General features: G+C 46.9%; 2 protein-coding genes and 1 long non-coding RNA gene across 3 annotated transcripts in view; 1 reads left to right on the top strand and 2 right to left on the bottom strand.

Annotated features, from left to right (window-relative positions):
* Nucleotides 1-549: 549 nt before the first annotated feature.
* On the bottom strand, nt 550-15,077 carry LOC125750269 (guanine nucleotide-binding protein G(I)/G(S)/G(T) subunit beta-2-like). The gene is made up of 10 exons (XM_049027772.1): nt 14,284-15,077; nt 9,587-9,687; nt 8,494-8,532; nt 8,255-8,361; nt 7,150-7,213; nt 6,468-6,630; nt 2,557-2,623; nt 2,225-2,426; nt 1,719-1,935; nt 550-1,427 (listed from the first exon to the last, which is right to left on the bottom strand). The coding sequence occupies exons 2-10, from the start codon at nt 9,641-9,643 to the stop codon at nt 1,321-1,323; spliced, it is 1,023 nt and encodes a 340-aa protein (XP_048883729.1). The 5' UTR covers nt 9,644-9,687; nt 14,284-15,077; the 3' UTR covers nt 550-1,320.
* On the bottom strand, nt 2,990-5,795 carry LOC125750270 (uncharacterized). The gene is made up of 3 exons (XR_007400314.1): nt 4,144-5,795; nt 3,104-3,903; nt 2,990-3,063 (listed from the first exon to the last, which is right to left on the bottom strand). It is a non-coding gene; the product is annotated as an uncharacterized LOC125750270 (long non-coding RNA).
* Nucleotides 15,078-17,513: 2,436 nt separating the features above from the next.
* LOC125750248 (actin-like protein 6B) overlaps nt 17,514-21,743 on the top strand; it is a 10,726-nt gene continuing 6,496 nt past the window's right edge. Inside the window, exons 1-2 of the mRNA XM_049027733.1 lie at nt 17,514-17,741; nt 20,720-20,796. Coding sequence (XP_048883690.1) covers nt 17,717-17,741; nt 20,720-20,796 — 102 coding nt within the window. The 5' untranslated portion in view covers nt 17,514-17,716. The remainder of the gene's footprint in view (nt 17,742-20,719; nt 20,797-21,743) is intronic.

Raw genomic sequence — 21,743 nt, 5'->3', positions numbered from 1 at the left:
GCCCATATCAGTCTGAATCCCCTCCAGTTTGAATAACAAGATTAGCATATATAAAAAGCTGAGATTTGTCAAACTGTCACGAGATTATTACCCCAGACTTTCGTGCCTATAGCCTTCATTTAGTAGTCATAGGTCCTTGTTTTTCCTCCTTTCAGGGTAGATGTGAACGATGTTCTAAGTGCCCATAAATGGGGTCTTAAGGTGAATGAGGATAGCAGACAATCAAACACCCAGCATCAGGGGTGGCCAGTCATATCCGGAAAGGGCCGGTGTGAATGCGGATTTGTGGGGTAACCTTTAGGTCAGCTGATCAAACCCAGGTGTGAGGACTCTTCAGCCAATCAGTCTTCTAATTAGTAATCTAATTATGGAGTTACAGCAAAAAACCCACATACCCAATGGCCCTTTCTGGATAAGACGGCCCACCCCTGTTCTAGAATGTTCCTCTTCAGCGATCTTATGTGTAAATTCCTGACAAGCAGGATGCCAATACTTTGCCATGTTCTTCAAAACTTGAGAAAACAGCAATATATATAATCTTATGTAGAATTTTGTTGACTGTCATATTATTTATTATTACATTAAAAGAGTATTGAGGTGCAGAAACAAAATCCCATTAAAAATTCAGAAAAACAACCCATTTCCTGTACATTTATGTATGCAGACATATCAGGACAGGAGCTCACAGATGGACACAGATGGACCCCAAGTCTCAAACCCCCTCTGACCAGTCATCTGTCACAGCGCCACCTGCAGTTCATTCCCAACAACACAGCTACTCTATATTCATCCCCCCCCCCAGCCCTGATGTGCAGTTTGTCCAGCCTTACCAGGCACAGACCACAGATCAGTTATCAAGGGGGTCCTGCTCCCCCCCCCCCCCCACTTGTTCTGAAGATGAGAGATTGGGGCCATCCCGGCAAATATCACTTCCTCTTCCATGTTTTCCAGGTCTATTGGTGTCCCCCCCCCGTACATACTTATGAACATCTCAGCATTTTTTTTTTCTTTTTGGAAAAAGCATGTATGTGCAGTTTTGCGCAATGATGCAGCACTCCAGCTGTGTCGCAGGGAGTCATGTGACAGGCCACCAGGCTGTGAGCGCGTGCACAAGTCCACGTCCACTCAGGCACTGCGCCAGTGCTGTCCGCGCTGTGTTATTCACTTCTGGACGTTCGTGTGCCTTAACTGCACTGCTGCATGTAATATTAACGCAATATGTACAGTGACGTTACATAGCATATGTGCTCTGTGTGTGTGTGTGTGTGTGTGTGTGTGTGTGTGTGTGTGTGTCCGTGTGTGTCCATGTCCAGTGCTCAATCAATTCCAGATCTTGAGAAAGCTGTCCCAGGAACCGGTGGCGACGGCCATGCCGTCGTTCGTCACGCCCAGACAGCTGACGCGGTTGTCGTGACCCGCTAGAACTCCTGAAAGGGGGGGGGGGGGCACAGGAAGACAGAACAGTAGGGCCATGGTAAGTGCTCTAACTACCCATCATCATCGAGAGCATCTAAACCTATGGCTTATACTTTAACTTGCGTTTAAGATTTGGGTGATTCTTACATGAGATTACTGTTACTGTCGCTGCCTGTCATTTATTAAACTATCCGAAAAGTTGTAGGGGAATCAAAGCAATATCAACTGAGCAAAGAAACGATACTAGAGATGAAGTGAAGGAGATGAAGCAGAGGGAGCGGGGCGACGCTGGGGCCTCTCACCAGCACGGTCTCCCTTCATGGCGTCCCAGATATTGCAGTTGAAGTCGTCATATCCGGCCAGCAGGAGGCGCCCTGAGCAGGAGAAGGCCACCGAGGTGATGCCGCAGATGATGTTGTCGTGAGCGTAAAGGTTCAACTCCTGGTCGGCCCGCAGGTCAAAGAGGCGGCAGGTAGCGTCGTCGGAGCCCGTGGCGAAGGCATAACCATTGGGGAAGAACTGCGAGGAAGAGGAGGGTGTGAGAGACATGGAAAATGGATTCAAAGTCAAATGAACAAAAGAAGAACCTACGAGTCATAAGACCATTCAGTCCCACAGGGTCAGAATAAACACCAAAAATGTGTGCAAGGGAGTCTGGGTCACACATGGGGGGGTCTTCAGCTCACTGAATACAGTGACATCACCACAGCAGCTCAACACACTTAACTGGCATAGAGCTGCGATATTCCATCCCGTTCACGCTGCTCTCGGTTCACCTTCATTAACTGGGTGTGAAGGCAGAACTCACGCAGATGGCGTTGAGGTCGGACTCATGCCCCACGAACGTCTGGCGGCACATGCTGTCGCGGACGTCCCACAGCTTGGCGGAGGCGTCACACGCACCCGACACAAAGATGCGCGAGTCAGGAGACAGGGACAGGCTCATGACGTCGCCACTGTGGCCTGAAAACACTGTGGTCTGCTGCCCCGTCTCGATGTCCCACAATGCACTGTGCCGCAAGAAGTGACACGAGAGATGTAATTCAAAATGTAATGTGAAAGTGAAGGCCATAGTTTCTCATTATTAGATTGAGAAGTAGTTCAAATAAACATGCTCCTAAAGCAGGCAGGGGAACTCACCAGCTGGTGTCTCCAGAACTTGTGATGATCTGATTGTCACTGATAAAGCGGCAGCAGGACAGGTAACCTAGAGGACAAACAGACCACCTGGCATGAGGAATGGTAACCTAGAGGACATACAGACCACTTAGCATGAGGAACGGTAACCTAGAGGACAAACAGACCACCTGGCATGAGGAATGGTAACCTAGAGGACATACAGACCACCAGGCATGAGGAATGGTAATCTAGAGGACATGCAGACCACCTGGCATGAAGAACAGTAACCTAGAGGACATGAAAACCACCTGGCATGAAGAACGGTAACCTAGAGGACATGAAGACCACCTGGCATGAAGAACGGTAACCTAGAGGACATACAGACTACCTGGCATGAGGAACGGTAATCTAGAGGACAAACAGACCACCTGGCATGAGGAATGGTAATCTAGAGGACATGCAGACCACCTGGCATGAAGAACAGTAACCTAGAGGACATGAAAACCACCTGGCATGAAGAACGGTAACCTAGAGGACATGAAGACCACCTGGCATGAAGAACGGTAACCTAGAGGACATACAGACTACCTGGCATGAGGAACGGTAATCTAGAGGACAAACAGACCACCTGGCATGAGGAACAGTAACCTAGAGGACAAACAGACCACCTGGCATGAGGAACAGTAACCTAGAGGACATACAGACCACCTGGCATGAGGAACGGTAACCTAGAGGACATACAGACCATCTGGCATAAGGAACGGTAACCTAGAGGACAAACAGACCACCTGGCATGGGGAACGGTAATCTAGAGGACAAACAGACCACCTGGCATGAGGAACGGTAACCTAGAGGACACACAGACCACCTGGCATGAGGAACGGTAACCTAGAGGACACACAGACCACCTGGCATGAGGAATGGTAACCTAGAGGACACACAGACCACCTGGCATGAGGAACGGTAACCTAGAGGACAAACAGACCACCTGGCATGAGGAACGGTAACCTAGAGGACACACAGACCACCTGGCATGAGGAACGGTAACCTAGAGGACACACAGACCACCTGGCATGAGGAACGGTAACCTAGAGGACAAACAGACCACCTGGCATGAGGAATGGTAACCTAGAGGACACACAGACCACCTGGCATGAGGAATGGTAACCTAGAGGACATACAGACCACTTAGCATGAGGAACGGTAACCTAGAGGACAAACAGACCACCTGGCATGAGGAATGGTAACCTAGAGGACATACAGACCACCAGGCATGAGGAATGGTAATCTAGAGGACATGCAGACCACCTGGCATGAAGAACAGTAACCTAGAGGACATGAAAACCACCTGGCATGAAGAACGGTAACCTAGAGGACATGAAGACCACCTGGCATGAAGAACGGTAACCTAGAGGACATACAGACTACCTGGCATGAGGAACGGTAATCTAGAGGACAAACAGACCACCTGGCATGAGGAATGGTAATCTAGAGGACATGCAGACCACCTGGCATGAAGAACAGTAACCTAGAGGACATGAAAACCACCTGGCATGAAGAACGGTAACCTAGAGGACATGAAGACCACCTGGCATGAAGAACGGTAACCTAGAGGACATACAGACTACCTGGCATGAGGAACGGTAATCTAGAGGACAAACAGACCACCTGGCATGAGGAACAGTAACCTAGAGGACAAACAGACCACCTGGCATGAGGAACAGTAACCTAGAGGACATACAGACCACCTGGCATGAGGAACGGTAACCTAGAGGACATACAGACCATCTGGCATAAGGAACGGTAACCTAGAGGACAAACAGACCACCTGGCATGGGGAACGGTAATCTAGAGGACAAACAGACCACCTGGCATGAGGAACGGTAACCTAGAGGACACACAGACCACCTGGCATGAGGAACGGTAACCTAGAGGACACACAGACCACCTGGCATGAGGAATGGTAACCTAGAGGACACACAGACCACCTGGCATGAGGAACGGTAACCTAGAGGACAAACAGACCACCTGGCATGAGGAACGGTAACCTAGAGGACACACAGACCACCTGGCATGAGGAACGGTAACCTAGAGGACACACAGACCACCTGGCATGAGGAACGGTAACCTAGAGGACAAACAGACCACCTGGCATGAGGAATGGTAACCTAGAGGACACACAGACCACCTGGCATGAGGAATGGTAACCTAGAGGACAAACAGACTACCTGGCATGAGGAATGGTAACCTAGAGGACACACAGACCACCTGGCATGAGGAATGGTAACCTAGAGGACAAACAGACCACCTGGCATGAGGAATGATACTGCAAAAACCATCTAAGACTTTAAGTAACTTAAGTTAATCAATAGACCTTAACATGAATAAACCATTACAGTAACAGCGATACAGCAGGTGCTTCGCGTTGTGCCGACTTCATCGGATTATAACCTTCTAAATCCATCCGTACCACAGACACTTGGCCCAGACTTCCACTTTGAAATGGCTTTTCATTATGCACCTAGAAAAAACATTAAAACATCCTGCACTGATTTCAGAGCCAGCAAAATCAGGCCTCCAACAGTTATTTTATATAAGATCACCATACGTCTCTCAGCACACTCCCTCTGTTCCTTTAACATAATATGGCCATACTTCTCGCACTTCTCCATTTTGTTTTTTTTACACAAGATTACCATACCTTCTTCTCTATATTCTCCCTCCATTTTTTTTTTTTTTTTTTATTTCCAAGCATCCTATACCTCCGATTCTCCCGAGGTGACCAACCCAGTAATGCTTTGCATAGCATGCAAAAAGAAGTGTGAGGGAAAGCACACCGGCAGGTAGAGGGCGGGGGTGCATTCTCATGAAAGCCACAACAGTAACACCCTCTCATACTCAAGTCCCATTTGGTGAAGGACCAGACCAGGAGAAAACCTATTTTTTTTTCACCACAGCTGCAGGTCCACAGGAGCCTGTTTGCATGAAGAACGCTTCACCAGCTTCTTCTAAACACACACACAGGGACCCCAGACGGTACACATCCTTGTTTCCTCCCAGCTCCCGGTAGGACTATGTGGGGGGTCTCTGAGGACCAGGCTGAGAAACATTGATACAGCGCGATGCTAGAATGGGAGGGTCAAACAAGGGCCTTATACGGGTTTTGTTGGAGAGGGAGGAACAGGAAAGGGAGGCAGGGAGCAACCGCTCATTATATTCATTTTATATTCCCATGTAATGACTCTGCTGCCCTTGTTGAGGCCGGTGAGACACCACCCCCCCCCACCCCGATCCCATTCCCTGCAGCTTCCATTACAGCAGCGATGACTCTGCCAGGAGCCCCCCCCACTACAACGGTCACCCTGTCACCAGCGTGTGCCGATATCTGACACTGGGCCCATCACAGCCCATGCGGCAAACTTTCTAAAAAGGGAGACCTCCCCGGCCTCAATGTCACCATGTCACAGGCCGCCTCCAGCCAGATCGTGTGACAATGCGCTCACCTGACTGGAGCCCCACAGCCAGCGACAGCAAACCGGCACCGCATGTCAGGGACCTTGCACAACCCCCCCCGCCCCCTAAGTATCCCAGCGCAGTTTATGAATTACCCTTGTGGTTTTGACGAATTAATTAATCCTCAGTAATTAAAATTGAAACTCCTGCATGGAGATGGCGGATACAGTGACCAGAAGGTTGCTGGTTCATATCCTAGACTCTACAGAGTGATGTCACCCGTGTGCTGCTGAGCAAGGCACTTAACCCCCCCAGTTTCCCCAGGGACTGGCTGACACTGCACTCTCAACTGTGTGTCACCTGCCAAAAAAATCTGCTAAATAAATTAAATGAAATGATGGTATGATGGCCCAGTACTTCAGCTGAGAGGAACCACTATTCAATGACCTCCAGTATCATATCTGGAACGACCCAAGTACCTGTGTGCCCTGGGAGCTCCCTGCTGACGCGCACATTGCCCTCGCGTGTCTTCAGGCTGTAGATGGAGCAGATGTTGTCCAGGCCCCCGCAGGCCACATAATTCCCCGAGGGGGCGTATGCACACGTCATCACCCAGGAGGAGCGCAGAGGGATGGCGTGGACCTGGGTGACAGGGGGGCAGGGCGAGGCGTTAATCTGCACTGTGCGTGATACACAAAGGGTCCCCCCTGCTGGCCTTGATCACCAAGCAATAAGCCATCAGCAATTTACACCTTACATTTATTTAGCAAACGTTTATTAAAACTGACATATCATGGAGAATGTAGGGTCAGACGGTCCCTGCAGTAACTAGGGGTTAAGGGCCTCGCTCAGGGGCCCAAAAGCGACAACGTCATGCTGACTCTGGGATTTGAACTGGCGACCTTCCGATCACAGTCCATATCCCACTGAGCTGCACACAGCCCGTCTCTATCCAGAGCTGTGGATGTGAGAGTCGGTGTCAAACTACTGCCCAATGGCTGTTCCGGGGAGGGGTCGTCAGACACACTCCTAATTGCCTGCTTATCTTAATTAAGGTTGTGTTGGAGCTGATGGGCTCAAGAACTGCCGCAAAGCATCCGGGGTGGAGTTCCTCCCACCGCCCCCCCCCACCCCCCCGCACGAGGGACGCAGAGCCCTCACCTTGTTGGTGGTATAGCTGTCCCAGATGATCAGCTTACCGTCCTGTGAGGCACTGACAAGGAGCCTGTGGTGGGGGAGGGGAGATTAAGCAAAGATCTCACTCTGTTAAGCTGCCAGTGTAATCGAGACACTACAGAGGGAGCAAAACCTCAGTACGTGACAGGTAAAGACCCCAAATGACTCCTTTGACTTGCAAATGAAGCGTTTACATTTACGGATGACATGTAAAAATGAACAGTAAATTATGTATATTAGTGCAGTGCAAATCATTTTTAGCCTACATTTTATTTTACTCTTAAAATAACGCAGCTTGGGCCTTGCTCGTCTATTTGGATACCACAAAAAACCAACAATAAAAGAGCAGGTTGTTTCTGCTACGCCTCTCCCTGCCACTGCAATGTCAGCGCAGCCGCTAATGCTTTGCATGTCAGGCAAATGGAGCAGCTCTCACGCTACGTGCTAGCAGAGGCCTGTTTGCTGCGGGCAGGCAGCTGGGGGGCACCTGGAGCCTGGCTTTCGGGAAGCCGGCGGGGGCCCGGCCCGGCCAGAAGCCCAGGCTGAATCAGGTCCCCTGCCGAAATGCAGAGCAGAGCTGCACTCTAGGAGGGTTCCGAGCTTATTTTTCTGACACAGGAAAGGTGGCTCCTGTCTGGTATCCGACCCTTGCTGGGAGAGACCCCAGACTCACTGTCAGCCTTTACTGAATATGTGCTTATGGAAGGTGGACAGGTGGATGAAAGGATGCAGGGATCGATATGTGGGCGGGGCCACTGGTCCGTGCTGGAAGTGGAGGGGGCCCCAGTGTGCTCCTTCTGCTGTCACTCATTAATTCAAAACAGGTCTGTATGAATTACGGCTCTCCTTTTGCCCCCCACCTTAAAAAACTCTAGAATCGCCTCTGAGTGGGTGGATGGATGGATGGATGGATGGATGGAGGGAGGGATGGATGGACAGATGTCTGTCCAATCTGTGAGGTTGCATAAATGTGCCACTTTTTAGGACAGTTACTGGTCACGTGTCCTGTATGGTAAGTGCGGCGTCAGACTGACAACACTGCGGTATGCATGCATGTGTGCACATGCGTGTGCGTGCAGTGATGCCTCACCTGGAATCGGAGCCCCAGTGCATGGCGTAGATCTTAGCCAGGTGCCCTCGTAGCGTTCGCCGCGTCCGCATCTGGATCCGGCCCACGGGGTCGAGTCCAGCGGATATCTGAAACACGTGAAACACGGGGGTCAGCTGCGGGGGTCAGCTGCGGGGGTCATATACGCATGCAGTGCGGAGGAAAGCGGCAGGACAAGGGACGGGTGATCGGCCCCCAGGGCCCCACCATCTCGGACGCACCTGTGTCAAGGTCGAGTCCCCGCAAGCTTTCCGGGCATCCTGCAATCAGAGATACGACACCGGTAGGTCAATCGCAGCAGGTTCACTACGCGTTACAGGTGTCCGGCAAGGTAATTAGATTAAGGCTCGTCACGCGAGAGTCCAAAGACCCTTCGAGCTACAGTATGACCTGCTTACATAATAGTTGCCTCTCCTGAACACCTGCTCCTTCTCAGTCCAGGGAACAGACAGAGCATGGAAACTTCATTATTCTTAATGAACACTATACACATATCGATTAGGTCGTCATTTGCCTTCATGATGAAATATCGTAATGCAATATTTATCATTCTAAATGCTGACTGCGCGATATGTGATGATTCACATATTGGGCCCTTGGGGGCTGGGGGTGGAAACTCGAGCCACACCGCATTCCTGACCTTCCCATAAAAGCTCAACGATCTTTCAGCCCGGTTCGCGAGACCTGCAAAGCCGCTTCCCTCAATGCTGCAGTCCACAAAGCCGGACGGCCGGGTCTTCAGCTCCCTGGATCAAACTATTTTGATGAACAGCTTTTCAAATCAACAGTAACTTTGAGAATGGGTGGCAGTGGTTGTCATCCGAGTCTGTGGTCGTTTCTGAGCCCATTACCCTGCGGTAAGTTACTATGCTGTTAAACGTCCACCTGCTCTGTAGCTCCTCTCCACCTGGCGCTACAGCCTCCCCTTGCCTGTATTGTCAAGCTGCTCCTGGCCTGCGGTATCATTTTTCTTCCCCTGGTTTAACTTTGTTCCCTTGATATTCACATGTACCTCCAAGCACTGCTGGTCAATATTGCTCAGAATTTTGTTGTAACTTGCTACAGTGACATTCTATTCTAATCTTTTTTCTTACATTTCCCCACTACACTCTTGCCTGTTTCTGTAAATGAAATTCAGACACCGATTACCTTCAAGTAACTTAAGCCTAAATAGAGCAATTTAAAAATGCCTTTTTCATAACAAAAATGTAAAAACCTGTTGGCAATTAGTGGTCTGATCCAAGCCAATTTAACTGCTATTTGAATTTCATGAATCCTTCATTTTTCCTACCCCTCTCTTGCTGCCTCTCTTACCCTAATCTGGTTCCTCAGTTGCTCCGCCTCTTGGCGCAGCTGCTCCAGCTCACTCATACTTGATTGGTGCTAATCCCACCACCTTCCAGCCAATCAGCAACCTGCAGGGGTAGGCAAAGAAATGGTCCAACGGTTAGTGTAGTAGCATTATCGTGGTATACGGTAAACCAAAACACACGTGACCCACCTTCAAAGATCAATACGAAACCAAAACAGACCCCCATATGAAACCATATCTCCTGGAACATATAGACAGCACGACAGGACAAGACGACATAAAAAGTAGAGAGGTCAAAATGAAGTCCCAGAGATTTACCAACCATCCACTGAACCCAATCTCTGCTTAGCACATACACAGCCTTCACACCCACGTAACCTTTCACTTCCGGTTTGTGTGAGGGAATCACCCGCAATGTCTGCTTTTCTCTCGCCATCTGTGATTTACCTTCCTGCTTTTGTAATTTGAAATCATATAATATTCTGGAATAGAAGGATTAGAACAGGTGGCCCCAAAACTTTGAGCAACAGATGCTAGCATTTGTTTCATTGCAACATTTAAGATACCCACAATGCAATGCACACCCACATACAACACGCGCGAGTATCAATCCATATCTGCTGAGCTCATTCCAGACTGATTCATTTTTAAATGCCAAACCCCTGTTTATTACAAATCACACAGCAGAGTGTCATTTTCTGTGTACAGTATACCCAGGAGCGCCAGGCGTCAGATAAAATACATACCAGACTGAATTTCTTTCATGGGGAAGCAACGTTTTTCATATACAAAGTGCAGCACTAAACCGCCTCTAAACGGTCTTAACAAACATTAAACTACGAAACGGAAGCAAGCTGCCCCCTCGCAGTTCGCTCAGCCAACGGCCAGTCAGCTGACCCCCCCCGAGGAGTTCCTCAAAAACTGCTTTCAAAACTACATCTACCAGTCTGATCTCTAAATCATCATTACAAACCATACAGAAAGCAGTCTTCATATGCCTGGATCTGACAGTTCCTGGGGAGAATTACCAACAGGCGCAATTAAAAATGACCAAATTCCCTGATGCTGGCACTACCTCTGTGGTCTGTGTGTTTCCACGGCCTCCGGTCAGTCCACGTTACGGCAGGCCGCTGCTACGCTTCAGTAACGGCGATTACATTTAGCAGACACACTTACACCGAGACGTCCACCGGGGGCAGTCTAACATAATTACCACGCCTTCCTCATGGGCAGAGCAGTGCTGCTATCACTGGGACCCAAAGCCTCAGTCACACGGCAAACGGAGCCACTTCCCCTCCTCCTCATACGCATTTAGTCCTGCTGAGAAGACGACACCTTTAGAGGTCAATTAATCAACTCCCTTAGTCACCTGTGTTACCAGAAATCTGTCCGCTGCCCTTTGCGTGTCACCTCAGTGTGTCCAGACCTCAACACGCTACCCTTGGGAGATCTGCGAGTGCAGCTGCTGCTCAGTGGAGGCACCAATCACATCTTTGAAAATCACCTCGAAGCAGCCAGACGCCCGTCCTTTAGATACTGATGGCTCAGCTGGCACCCTGACCTTTGGAGGCTGCCTCGGTGCAGCCCGGAACGTATCCTTCAGAAGTCTTCACCTTCAGCGGCTACTCTGACACTGAAACATCCTCCGGGAAAATGTTCTCCGTTCGGCGTCGCCACGACACGAACCCCAAGTGCTCCACTCCCTGGACCTCAGTCATTTGCGAGCACAGCGGGCCGTTCAAATTATGCATTTAATCGCAGGCTTAACAGAAGCAGCAGCCCGTTTTGCATGCGTCTGCGCACCCATTCAAATGCCTCCCTCAGCCGCTCATCAGCGCAGCCATGCAGCCGCTGCGGGTTTGCACGGCATTTGCATCGCAGCCGCTCTTGACAACGGAGAGATTTCCTTGTTTGTCTCCATTACGGCTGGTCAGCTAGTCACACAAAGCACTGCTATGGGCGACGGGCGAAACACAGTTTCATCCTCCCAATGAAATACTATCAATTTAAGTCTAAGATAATAATCAAGGCCCCAGCCTCACATATCCTGATAACCTGCAATGAATAGTTTACTACATTTTTTGTTAGCGAGTTATGATGACCTTCAAACTGTCTAAACTGCTGCTTACAACAAATTTAATATCAAGGGAATTTTAAGTCATTTGAATCCAGTGTTCGATTACAGTACTGTCCTTCCAGGATTCCCCATCTTCATGCCTAGTGCTTCCTAGAATAATCCCCAGGATAACCATGTGCCTGTATGGATACGGGGAAAATGGACAGATGGATAGATGGAAGGATGAACGGATGTATGGATGGATGGATAGATGGAGGGATGGATGGAGGGATGGATGGACAGCTGTATTGATGTATGTATGGATGGATAGATGGATAGATGGAGGGATGGATGGATAGATGGATGGATAGATGGAGGGATGGATGGATGACTCCATGAAAATCCGGCCTGCGATACCTTCATGTCTCTCAAACTAGGTCTTCGTTAAGATTTTTGTTGTTCTTCTTGAATGGACTCTCTGCTGGAGACTTTAAAGCTACATTTTTTCCCCCCCAGGCATTTGTGTTCATGCAGAGAAACCAGTGAATGACAATGAGATGGTGACAGGCTGATGCTGACCAGATGCGCATCAGATTGTAGGGGCAGCGTGTGACTCAGGGCGTCAGGACACTGTGATCAGAAGATCCCAGGGTTTGCAGGGAGGATTCACTGCAGGGTTCCTGAGTGAGGCCCTTAACCCCCAGTTGCTCGAGGATGAGTATCACTGGCAGTCTCAGATGCATGTCGCTTTGAATAAAATCAACTACTAAATAAAGTACATGATTAATGTTAAAATTGCACCAGTGTGCGCCTATGTTGCATTCTGAAGAGTCCCTCTGCATCGCAAGCACATCCTGCAGGAGGCAATTAAGCAGCACCGCCTCCCCCCCCCCCAGGGGGCTGGAAACATACAGATCATACAACTAATAGAGAGCAACTGGGGGAAATTAGCCAGCGACAACCATTCAGCTCAATTAGGCGACATCCCCATCTGGCTGGAAAGGTCCCTGAAAACGTTACAGGGACACAGCATTATAAAGGCCCCCCAACACAGTTATAGCTTAAACATCAACGCCACACGGAACTTCCAATCTCCAGGAAGTCATTTAAAAATTAAGTGACAGGTGAGATAGCAAGATAAAGGTATACACTCACGGCACAGCCGGCAGAAATGCGGCAATAGAATTAAATAATACATAACAGAATAACAAATACAATGTGATTTTAATACGCACTATATTCATGTGATCTACAAGAAAGATCGAGTTGTTAATGCACAAAGATTGACGTATTGACCAGCCGTGGACGATGTCCCCTGTATCGAGACCTATCCTTCCGCTCACGGCAATCATGTTCTGGATACAGGGGGTTATGGATAAATGACTAAAGATGCAGAAAGGATGACAGAAACGGCACCGAGTGGAAAGAAAGGCCTTATGGACCTCAGTAACTCGCTCCAGCTCCCGGGACACGCTGCCCCGGTCTGCCGCTGCGCCTGCGCGTTCCATCCGCAGGCGCAAACAGCGGCAATCCTGCGAATAAAAACCTTGTTTCGTCTTTCAGGGTGACGCGGATCGCTTTAGTCCGTAAATGCCGCTTCGAAATATAAGAGTGTAAACAGGATGTACAGAAAGTAAGCGCTCGTCTGATCATCTATTGCAGTTTCGATTAGGTGTCAAACGACTTTAAAAAGCGGCATTTAAAACTTCTATGTGTTAACAACTTGGCCAATCATATCCTAAAATATGAATTATTTAGCAGATACGGTAATATAAATCGGTAATTCATTTAGGACAATGTCTCTTTCCATATGTCGCGCTGCACATTTCTGTAGACTGCAAGTTATTACTACCAATTAAAATTAAACATTTACTTTGTCACAATACGTCCATCTGCTGCTTAGTCCCATTGAAGAATACAGTGCATTTGTTTAACTGTTTAGATCAGTTTTTTCCCCACTGCAAAACCTGCCATTAAACCTTAATATCGCCAAGAACGACAACAATGGATGTTGTACGAAAGAAGGCATTGACTTTAACGTGGCCATTATTAGTGACCTGCCAACTCCGTTCAGGTGCAGAACAAGAAGATAAAGGGCCGCCCCCACCCCGCTCGCTTTGACACATAGGGCCGGACACCCTGACCATATTAAATAATCCACTTTTTCATAATTCAATTTAGAATACAGTTATGAAAAAGTACTAAAAATTCATATAATGTATGGATGGGCTAGAGATAAGCTTGCATGAACAAAAACCTTTTACCGCACACTCATCTGCCACGTTAGCTGTTAACCCGTATCCCCCCCACAAAAAAAAAAAAAAAACGTAGGACGGAAACTCATCACTGCGTCCATGGCCAACATAATATCATACCACAACTGTGTATGACGGCCATTGTATGTGTCATTACAGTTGCTGGTGAGCTATGTAATTCATCACCTTATCAATATATATATATATATATATATATATATATATATATATATATATATATATATATATATATATATATATATATATATATATATTATCAATGCTCTGCCCACAGGAACAAGCGCAGCTGATCGGCCTGTTAATTCATAATAAGTACAGCGGCGGTGGCCCACAGATGTTGGCCGTTTGTCGACAGGCGACGTGGTACCTGCTATTTCCTTGAATTTCCTGGCGTATTTTACTACTTGATCTTCTCTTCGCGTGTGCTCACTGCCAGACACGCCGTTCGGATTTCCAGCAGTTTCAATCCACTACCAAAGGTTGAATGATATGCTTGTCATGCGGTTTGTTTTAAGCAGTAGTGTTTTGAGAAGAACATCAAGTCGATTCAGGGCCTCCTCAAAAATGCAGTATGTGTATTACACCGCCAAATCCTCTTCTCTGCTTCAAATGGTTTTTGAAGTCCTGAAACTTACTGTTACGATTTTATATTTGTAACAACACGACGCGTAGTATGTTTGCTCACTCGGTATTTCAGAGAATTAGCACCAAACATATATCAAAGATTCTTTTTTTTGGCGGTTTGAGAGCTATTTTGCGGCATGTATTTTCTGATCCCTCGCTTCCTTCCTTCCTCGCTCGGCTCGGTACTCCCCTTCTTCCTTCTCTCCTCCCTCTCCCTTTTTCCGTTATGCCCGTCGCACCCTTGTCCAAAAATGAACGACTACATAAACTGCGAAGACCAGAAAGAGAATCGGACTCGGGTTTTTGATTGCAAAATAAAAAAATAAGCAATAGAACCAAAATCGACTTATCTTGCCAGCTGATCTGGAGACGCGCCTTTCGGCGCAGAAATAAACGAAACGATGCTCCGAAGTAGAAATGCGCGTATGCCTACACCTAGGTACATGCAAACAATCCCGACTCGTACACCACATAAATCACCTTCTTCTGCACGGGCAGTAGCATTGAGAGAAACTCAACCACACCCATTCGGAGAGACCATACCATTCGGCAACGCCGCTGCTTCTAGGAAGATAGATACAGGCGAGGCAGGGTCCACAGCCACTGTCACTGAAACGAGATTTTCAGCCACACTGGCGTTAAATATATCTTAAAAAGATATTTAAATGTTTGTCCTGTCTTTTTTCCACATGACATATCATGCATAAGCTGTAGGTATAAAGATACGGCACAGAACAAAAAAATCGTTTTCGTTTTCAAGTGACTTTTTTATGCGCGAACGCGAACGTTCCCGGTCCGCCTGCGGCCGAATACCGGTCACGTGATTCGCACTTTTTCCGCAAAATCTGTCTGCTACACGTTAAAAGCCCATGTCATCAGTTGGTGGAACATTTTAATTCCCTTTATGACAAAATAAACCAATTACTCGATTCTTTTGTCTTCTAGTAGCCGAAACCCCGAGGCTCTAACTGCAGGAAGTCTACCCAAACATAAACAATGTATTTTTTTCAGTTCACATTTGAAACTATTTGTTGGAGACCACGTTTTTGTATTGCAGGACAGAATAATCGCACGTGAAGTTCTTTAACATTATTTTTATAATATCGTGTTTAATGAAGGCCGCGTAGATGGTTTTAATGCAGGCATATTTAGCTCCGCACAACATCCAATGATGAAATGACTGGACTCGAAACTGAAAAGTTTCATTATATATCTAACAGTATATAACCAGATAAGGTGTATTTGAAGTTGTTCTGTTGGAATAATGAAACAGAAAGTGTTCAATATGATGCAATACTTCTGTGTGTGTGTGTGTGTATGGGCGAGCGTGCGCGTGTGTGTATGCATATGTACACATACAACAATTTGTATCTGCAAGTAACCCAAAATGTTAATGTAACATTGTCAAAGTCAAATACATGATAATTACACGAGTTTCATATTTGGTTAAGGACTGTAAGTCTAAATATATTTTAAGGCCTGACAAACTGAAGATTAATGTTTGTTTTCCTGTTTATATTCATGGGAAGCGTGTGCCAAGGGGAGGTCGGAGTCCGATATTTGTCTTTCTGCTTCAACTCTAACAGTTTATGGCCCCCTTACCACTGTGACCCGGTCCTGAGGTGATTATCTTGTACTCCTTCTCACTCACTTAACCCACAAATGTGCATTTACTTCTTTTTTTCTGACTCCCCAAGACTCTAAATATTTCCACTAAATCAATATACAGTACACGTCAGAGTTTTTGAGTCTTGGTGAATTAATAGGGGCTTCACCCTGCAACCCAGTGAGCAGCCAGATAACCACGGTGTGCAAAGTAGCGTCAGCTTTCTACCCACATAAAAGCCCAGAATGGTTTATCCCATCTGACTTCTTCTTCAGGTCTTAGAATGTTGTGACAGAAGAACGGTTGCCTATAGCAACAACATCCGTTGTATGGATAAAAATATATTTATCTCTTTCCTATAGAGCCGATGGACAAAAAGATGGCCGCTGAAAAAAATGTTTCTTTATGCTTAAATTGAAAATACATTGAGTGAATAAAACTAACAAACACCATGTGACCGAGATAAGCACAGAAAATGAGCTTAATAATAAACATAGTAGCAGTTAGCTACACTGAGTAAAACATAACATGCACGGATAGGATATTCTTTACAAAGCCTTGTAAGTATCCCTGTGTATCGTATTTGCATATTGTTATATTTGAAATATCGTCTTCAATTAATGATGTCATCGTATGTTCGTCATTTGGATATTAACATTTGAAGGCTAACATTTGACCTATCCTGACTTCTGTTGGTAAACGTCTACATGCAACTCTGATCGGCTGAGTAAAGGATTGTGTTGATACAATGAACGCATTAAGAGATTATGTGAAGACGTACAGTAAGCAGGTAGGTTATATTACCTACCGACCCCAATGTGCGAAGAGGAAAGCTCAGCATCCTGCGTGTTCCCTGCTGTTTGGGATAAGTGGTGGTGACACTTTCCAATGTCCTTTTTGCTCATTGTAGATCACGGAAAATATTACAGAGATTTTTTTTAAATCCTTGTCGCAATGGTATGTTAATTAGTTAAAACTTGTATATTGTGGGATGCCTATTGTCTTATAATTAGCGAGCAAAAGGCTACGTTTGGGGTCATTCATTGTCTATTGTGGACATCATATGTCAGTAATCAATCACAAACAATGCTGCCGCATCGTGCCATTCAGCTTGGCAGGATCAGACTTTGCGGGCGAAATCACCCTAAAGTCTTTGACCGACCATTGCTGGCCGCGATACATGCGCGAACGGGGACCTTTAAAAGCTCCGGCCGGCAACTTCAGCCAATGGCATGAGCCCACAGCCGATGTTCCGATATCTGATTGGCCAGCTCTGGGAAATCGAGAGACAACGAGGAAATAATTGGGAATGGGTAGGCGGAGGGCTGGGGGGGGGGGGGGGGGTGTGTGAGGATAGCAGCGTATTTTTGGGCAATCCGCTGTCTGTACGTGCATCACCCCGCAGACCCAAAAAAATCAGAAATTCACCACCTTATCCAAGTTCGAACTGACCCGAAATCACAGTCCTCTAACATTTCATTTGTTTTGATATAAGGTGTTCCTTAGCTACTCCACGGCCAGCTAGCTGTTGATTTTCCCTGGGAGATTAGAATAATATTTAGATGACAATATGAGTGGCGGGGTCTATGGCGGAGGTAAGATCGTTGTCGTTTGTGTTTGTGCTTTTGCGGCTGAAACGCGGCACGGATGGCGTATTGTTGTACATTGCTAATCTCACGCAACAGAGGACGCAATAGACAAGGAAGCCGAGATGAATGGGTGTAACTGAACCTGCAGTACTATTCAAATACAGCAATGACAAACTCTTACATACATGTGAATGGCGATCACACGATTTGGTTAAGCAACTGTACGCGATTTTTTTTGTTTTGCCGAGAGTCATCATGTGTCTAGATGTGCAGACATGGGCTGGCGCGTTTGCATGTGAGCGGCATGAATCCTTTCTGTCATGACACCTTAACCAGTACACGCGCAGTAGGGAAAATTACAAAAACAAAAATCTGACTCCTCATTTTTCCTGCCATAGAGGGTATTGCGATTGGAATGGATACGATGAAGTGTTATGAGATCAAGAATCTGTAATTCCTCTGCAGGAATCCGGTGCCTTTCTTCATAAAGACTTCATTCTTCTGTGATTTGATGGTGATGGAAAGTACCGTCGCTGGCGCCGCTCCAGACAGTCCAGCGAAGGGTCTATCGATCTGTTAGACGAATGATGATTAACTTCCTCCCTTGCTCGTCAGATGAGCCCTTGACAGCATGTGCTTTTAGAACAAATTATGTCATCCATGGAGATCCACAATATATGATAGCTTCTGTTACAATCAACCTTTTAAGTGATATTGCACGTTTCAGATTGTATAGCGAGGCGGTGTCGCATTTATATTTCAATACTGAAACTATCAGATTGTTAATTAAGTAGTCTTTCAAGTACTTCCTCTGTCAAATGCTTGAAGGAACGGGTAAATGTTCATTAATAAAATATTGCTTAACGAATTATTAAATAAATATAATCATCTCAACATATCAATCGTAAGATTCACTGTATCATAATTATCAATTAACGGTTACGTTTAGTAGGGGGCGGCATGGTGGTGCAGTGGTTAGCACTGTTGCCTCACACCTCTGGGACCCGGGTTCGAGTCTCCGCCTGGGTTACATGTGTGTGGAGTTTGCATGTTCTCCCCATGTCGTCGTGGGGTTTCCTCCGGGTACTCCGGTTTCCCCCCACGGTCCAAAAACATGCTGAGGCTAATTGGAGTTGCCAAATGCCCATAGGTGTGCATGTTGTGAGTAACTGGTGTGTGAGTGTGCCCTGCGATGGGCTGGCCCCCCATCCTGGGTTGTTCCCTGCCTCGTGCCCATTGCTTCCGGGATAGGCTCCGGACCCCCCGCGACCCAGTAGGATAAGCGGTTTGGAAAATGGATGGATGGATGGATGGGTTACGTTTAGTTAGGAGTGCTACTCAAAAAAACCATACACAAACACACACAGATATAGTATTCAATGAATTACTAAGGTCTCCTTTGGGGAGGGTAGAAGAATCAGTTTGAATAAACTCACTTTTTGGTAATAAAGGGGAAGAAGGCAGTCTTGGACCATACAAGCAACATACAAACCTATAAAACAAAGGAGTTGTTTTGCTGTATGTTTAATTGGCTGCACATAGCCTATTTAGATCCATCTGTCTTTTATAACCGCTTTCCCATACTGGGACAGGGAGTGCCTGGAGCTTGTCCCAGGAAAAAATAGGCCATAGGGCAGTGGACACCCTAGTTGAGTGCCACAGGTTTTCATACATAACAATGCCAGCTTATTCTTTAGCAAGAAATCCTCTACTGTTCAAGCTCTGCTCTTTGTAGAGTGGCACCTTGCACTTCGTACGGGAGTAGGACCCCAAAGCATGAATTTCCAACTGATATTGAGTGTTGAGGTCACCCTTTTAAAATCCCTCGTGCTACATGCCAATGCTAAAACCAACCATGTAGACGCAGTATCTCCACACATAGTGAGCAGGTTATGTCCTACCACCTCTACCCCTGCATCCATTTTATCCTGCTTATCTGCATGGGTCCAGGTCTCTTAGAGATGCCCAAATCTCCCTCTCCCCAGCCACCAGCTTCTCCAGTGGGATAAAAAGACATTTCCAGGCCAATCGAGAGACCTAATCTCCCCAGCGTGTCCTGAGTCTGCCCTGGGGTCTCCTCCCAGTTGGACATGCCCAAAGCACCTCCCCAGGGAGGTGTCAAGGAGGCCCAGGTCACCTCAGCTGTCTCCTTGGGAGGTGCAGCGGCTCATTATTGAGCTCCTTCCAGATACCCAAGCTCCTCATCTCGAAGGCTAAGCCCAGACAACTTGCGGAGGAAACTCATTTCTGTCACTTGTATCTGCAATATCATTCTTTCAGTCACTACCCAGAGCTTTTGACCAAAGGTGAGGGTAAGGATGTAGATTGACCAGTAAATCGATAACTTTGCCTTCCAGCTCAGCTCCTCTTTTCCCACAACAGAACGGTACTGTCTCCATATTACTGCCATTGCTTCACCAATCCGCCTGTTGATGTCCCACAGCCTCCTTCCCTCACTCATGAAGAAATACCATCTACCTTTTGGCATTTAAGTACAGTTAAAAGAAAAGAGAATCTCTTAGAGGTTGGCATGGTGGTTCAGTTGGGGGGGGGGGGGGGGGGGGGGGGGGCTGTTTGCCTCGTACCTCCAGGGTTGCAGGTTTGAATTATGTCTCTGCTCTGTGTGTGATGAGTTTGCAAGTGTTTGGCTTTCTCTTATGGTTCATGCAGTCTGTGTCCATGTGTGTGTGTGTGTGTGTGTGTGTGTGTGTATGTGTGTGTGTGTGCTCTGTGAGGGATCCTGGGTGTATCCCTGCCTCATGTCCTATGCTGCTGAGATAGGCTACAGCCCACCCCCACTCCCCCACCACTCTATATTTCATAAGCAGCTGGAAAATGGTTGGAATGAGGGTGACCATACTTAAGGGAGACATCAGCTCAATGGCTCAATGAGCTTTGGGTGTCTTGTGTGCTTCTTACTCATTACTGCCTTCCCCGTCTCCCTTCGTCCCTGTTCACACATTTTTTCTCTCATTTTCTCCAAGATGAGGTGGGGGCCCTTGTGTTTGACATCGGCTCTTTTTCAACAAGAGCAGGATACGCGGGTGAGGACTGTCCCAAGGTAAGCCCACCCCTTGTGCTCCCTGCCAGCCCACCCAGGCGAGGCTGCTAGATCTTGCCTGCCACTCTTTGACTGGGATCTACTGCTACATAACTGGACCCAAGGCCACAGGGTCTTACATTCCAGTCAGCAAACCCTGGACTTGTAAACGCACCAAAAAAAATCTATGTATGTACATAATCTATGTATACATTCAGTTCCTCTAGTAAAAACAGCTGATTAAATAAACTAGTCGTTAGTTAAACAAGCTAAGAGCTTAAATAACAGATACTCTTCGAAAACGTCCCTTAAATTCTTCACTGCGAAAAGTGAATTTGATGCTACTCTGTGATGACGATGATTACAGCACTGATCTGCCCCCTTGCCCACTTCAATCCCCCTTTCTCTTATGTTATCCTTCTGCCGTTTTCTTTATTCTACATACAGTAACTATGCAAAGTTCTTAGGCAACGAAAATGTCGTGTAAATGATCTTCATGTTGGTGTAAAACTATGACATCACGTCTGTCAAAGTGTCAGCTCAGACGTTTCAAAACCCCCCCTAAGTCACCCCAGCGACCACGCCCATGCACCCAGGCGTTTGTTGCCTCGGCCAATAGCAGACCTCGTTTGGCTAATCAACACCTCATTGGGTCACTTAACAGATTAAATTAATTAATTACGTGAGATGGTAGGAAAATTCAGCAAATACGTGGAATGGCTCTGGTGCCCCAGAGGAGAAGTTTAGGAACTGAAGCGATGTTTAGGGGAAGCATTCTGGAGAACAGCAGAATTTTTTGTTAGTTTTTATTGCTATTGTCTATTTGCATGTCCTTAGTGTTAAATTGTGCTTTTTTTCTTAACAAATATACACTGATTTACCATATAAATACCTTAAATATTTTCTTTGCCTGAGCCTTTAGCAGAGTACTGTACTTAGGGCTGTTAGTTTGCACTAACTGCTGTTTT

This window comes from Brienomyrus brachyistius, chromosome 10, assembly GCF_023856365.1.
Source record: "Brienomyrus brachyistius isolate T26 chromosome 10, BBRACH_0.4, whole genome shotgun sequence".
Classification (NCBI taxonomy): Eukaryota; Metazoa; Chordata; class Actinopteri; order Osteoglossiformes; family Mormyridae; genus Brienomyrus; species Brienomyrus brachyistius.
Note: the sequence above shows the minus strand (reverse complement) of the source record. Positions and strands in the feature narration are given on the sequence as shown.

Excerpts from the sequence above, each read along its gene's own strand:
- LOC125750269 (XM_049027772.1), bottom strand. The coding sequence starts at position 9,643 with ATGAGTGAGCTGGAGCAGCTGCGCCAAGAGGCGGAGCAACTGAGGAAC. Across the intron at positions 6,631-7,149 it reads ACAGCTATACCACCAACAAG|GTCCACGCCATCCCTCTGCG; the intron begins GTGAGGGCTCTG and ends CCTGTCACCCAG. Across the intron at positions 1,428-1,718 it reads CATGAAGGGAGACCGTGCTG|GAGTTCTAGCGGGTCACGAC; the intron begins GTGAGAGGCCCC and ends CCCCCCTTTCAG.